This window comes from Letharia columbiana (genome assembly GCF_014066305.1).
Source record: "Letharia columbiana isolate WasteWater2 chromosome Unknown Sc0000020_s0, whole genome shotgun sequence".
NCBI lineage: Eukaryota > Fungi > Ascomycota > Lecanoromycetes > Lecanorales > Parmeliaceae > Letharia > Letharia columbiana.
This window is the reverse complement of record NW_023501061.1, coordinates 8,613-11,952: the sequence shown is the minus strand read 5'-3', so window position 1 is coordinate 11,952 and position 3,340 is coordinate 8,613. Positions and strand designations below refer to the sequence as shown.

General features: G+C 33.9%; 1 protein-coding gene across 1 annotated transcript; it reads left to right on the top strand.

The window, feature by feature from the left end:
- Nucleotides 1–397: 397 nt before the first annotated feature.
- On the top strand, nucleotides 398–1,613 carry HO173_006641 (uncharacterized protein; the record flags this gene model as incomplete). The annotated part of the gene is made up of 2 exons (XM_037308549.1): nucleotides 398–875; nucleotides 934–1,613. The coding sequence occupies 2 exons, from the start codon at nucleotides 398–400 to the stop codon at nucleotides 1,611–1,613; spliced, it is 1,158 nt and encodes a 385-aa protein (XP_037164392.1).
- Between the last annotated feature and the right edge of the window lie 1,727 nt (nucleotides 1,614–3,340).

Below are 3,340 nucleotides of genomic sequence, written 5' to 3'. Positions count from 1 at the left end.
TAATAAGCGATCTTTTGTTAAGCGATCTTTGATGAGCGATATTTAAATACCTTATCTTTTAATAATTATAAGATTAAATTTTAGAATTCTTAAAAAACTTAAAAGCGCAATCTACGCTTTATAATTTAAAAAAAATTCAAAATTTTAATAGAAAATAGTAAAGTTATTAAAAGATTAAAATGAGAAAGTAGGATAATAGATTTTAATGGTTGCGGACGCTAATTTGTTTACCCGCGATATCTAGCCAAAAAGCGTAGTAACCCTGAATTAATAATTGGCTGCACATACAAATTCAAGGTTTTCAAGCTCAGCCCTATCTTATTCTTTTATATATACTGATAGCTACAACAACCTCATGAGACGTTTTAACACAAGGTGATGCTAACAGTGAATTCGAATGCTAATTTCACGACCTATTGTGGCCCAATGTCTACGACTACGGTGGGAATTGCGCGCTTTGTGCCATTCCCGACTGCTACACAGATTCGGCAAGGGAGCAAGCTTTATAAGATTCAGACCCTCAAACCCTCCGCCTTCGCAAAAACCGTCACTGCTTGAAGAATTGTTCCCAGAGGACGTCCAAAGGGATGGCAACCGAGATCCCAGACTTCACGACGATGTTCAAAACCTGCCTCGTTTACCGTTGCCCGAGGTCGACGATGCATTAGGAGGAATCGGCCATGAGTCTGATAGCGAGAGAGCGCAACCCAAGAGAGTGGCAAAAGCAGCAGCTGCAAAGGTTTTTCGGCACCAGCAAATCGCAGTTCTTTGGCTCGATACAGGCAGCAAGTCACTTATCGAAAGCGACTTCCGACGGATCGCACCCAAGGGGCAACACATTGACGATTGGACTGGTCCCGGCGATATCCTGAAAAGTGGGTTGAGAAAGGAGAAATATGTGCACAAGATGCTTGTTACTAACCCGAATTATAGTCATTCCTTTGCGAGACCCCACGACGTTGGAATCAGCAGGTCGCTACTTCATACTATTCCCCAATCCCGCGTACGCTCGAACCTATCAGAACCATGTCATTCGCCTACATCGAATAGCCAAAACCCATACGCCAACATCTATTGAGTCACCATTGCCGTTGCAGCCAGGGGTGGTTATCGAAGGTGAAGATGTCTACACGTTGCTACAGGACTACTCTCTTTGCCCACCATCTCAAAGAATTCAGCTTAGGCTACTCTTCCCGTCATATTCTGCTCGTATAAAGCAAGTGTTGGATCAGCGTGGGTACCGTCCGCTCTTAGGGGAGACGAACAAAACAGGGAGATCTGTGTTATTCTCGGTTGACGGACAGCAATTGCCTACTTCTGTGATCAGGAACACAATAGCCGCTGATGGACGCGATCGGGGCTTGGCATGGGACATATCCATCGATAGGCTGGACACTTCTAGAAGCGCAGCGGATGGCTTCGAGGGTTCGACGAGCACCGAGACAGATGAATTTGCAGAATTGGGTGCTCGGCGTCATACTCCCGCTAGGTGGGTCATGTCATTTTCGAACGAAAACGAGGCAAGGAGGTTCATAAGGGCGTGGCATCGGCGACCTTTTCCGCCAGCACGGGCTGATGACCCTGCACTTGTCCAAGCAGAGTTCATCTGGTAAATCACGGCCCCTTGCAATAGACCGTTAAGTTAACAGTCGTTCGTCATAAATATGTAAGACTATATGCACCAATGCTGGTCGATTAAAGGTACTATAGCCATCTATCGCAACTCTCAGCGATGCGTAGATTTATAGGGCTGAGAATTCGTTTTAATATTCGAATACTAATTATATCTACTTTTATTTACGCTATACTTCTATTTATCTTATTTTAAATTCGATAATTTTAACGTAATATTAAAATATCTATCTTTTATTAAATTTATATAATAAACTAGTATAATAATATTAATCTTTTATTATTATTAATACTTCTATATTAAAGAGCTTAAATTATTATTATTAAGATTTTATTAACTTACTATATCTTAAAAATATTATTATTATCTCTTATTTTATTATTTTATTATTTTATTATTTTATTATTTTATTATTTTATTATTTTATTATTTTATTATTTTATTATTTTATTATTTTATTATTTTACGATTTTACGATTTTACGAGTAAAGGCCTATAAATTAAATTTATAATCATTTTTTTTAATTAGAGCTATCGAGTAAATTTAATAAGCGAACTTTTAATAAGCGATATTTAAATTCGTTACCTTTAAATATTTATAAGACTAAATTTAATAATTCTTTTTTTATCTAAAAGCCCATATTTCGTTCTATAATTTTAAAAAAAAATCTTAAAATTTTAATAGAAAATAAAAAAGTTATTCTAAAATTAAATAATATATATCTATTTTTTAATTAGGGCTGTCCGGCTATCCGCGATCTTTGATAAGCGAACTTTAATAAGCGATATTTGAATTCCTTACGCTTTAATAATTATAAGACTAAATTTTATAATTCTTAAAAATTCGAAAAGCATAAATAGCGCTTTAAAATTTTAAAAAAAAATCTCAAAGTTTTAATAGAAAATAAAAAAGTTATTCTATATATTAATAATATACGCCTATTTTTTTAATAAGAGAGACGCGGAAGGGCGAGATTTTAATAGTTATAGATATTAATTTATTTATCTACGATATCTAATTAAAAAGCGTAGATCTAATAAATTAATAATTAATTATATATATAAATTCAAGGTTTTCTAATTTAACTCTATCTTATTCTTTTATATATTTTATTATTTTATTATTTTATTACGAGTAAAGATCTATAAATTAAATTTATAATTTTTTTTTAATAAGGGCTATCGAGTAAATTTGATAAGCGATCTTTAATAAGCGATCTATAGTAAGCGATATTTAAGTACCTTACATTTTAATAATTATAAGATTAAATTTTAAAATTCTTAAAAATTTGAAAAGCGTAAATAACGCTCTATAATTTTAAAAAAAAATCTTAAATTTTTAATAGAAAATAAAAAAGTTATTTCTATTATAAATAACGTATATCTATTTTTTAATAAGAGATCTCGAGAGGGCTAGCGAGCTAACTTAGTCGGTTTAATTAAAGAGCGTAGTAATTTTAAATTTATAATTAACTATATATATAAATTTAAGATTTTTTAAATTAGCTCTATCTTATTCTTTTATATATATTAATTAAAGACTCTTATATTATTAGTAACTCAGCTAAAAAAGCTGATTCCGGGGGTGTCTGCGCTTGACAGCCAGACACCCCTATTTGGACCTAAATACCTGCCCGCAGGGCCCCCGTATGGCTGTCGCAGAGCCCCCGTGGGGCTGCTGCTAACAATGCCTCCCCCTCTAGGGGG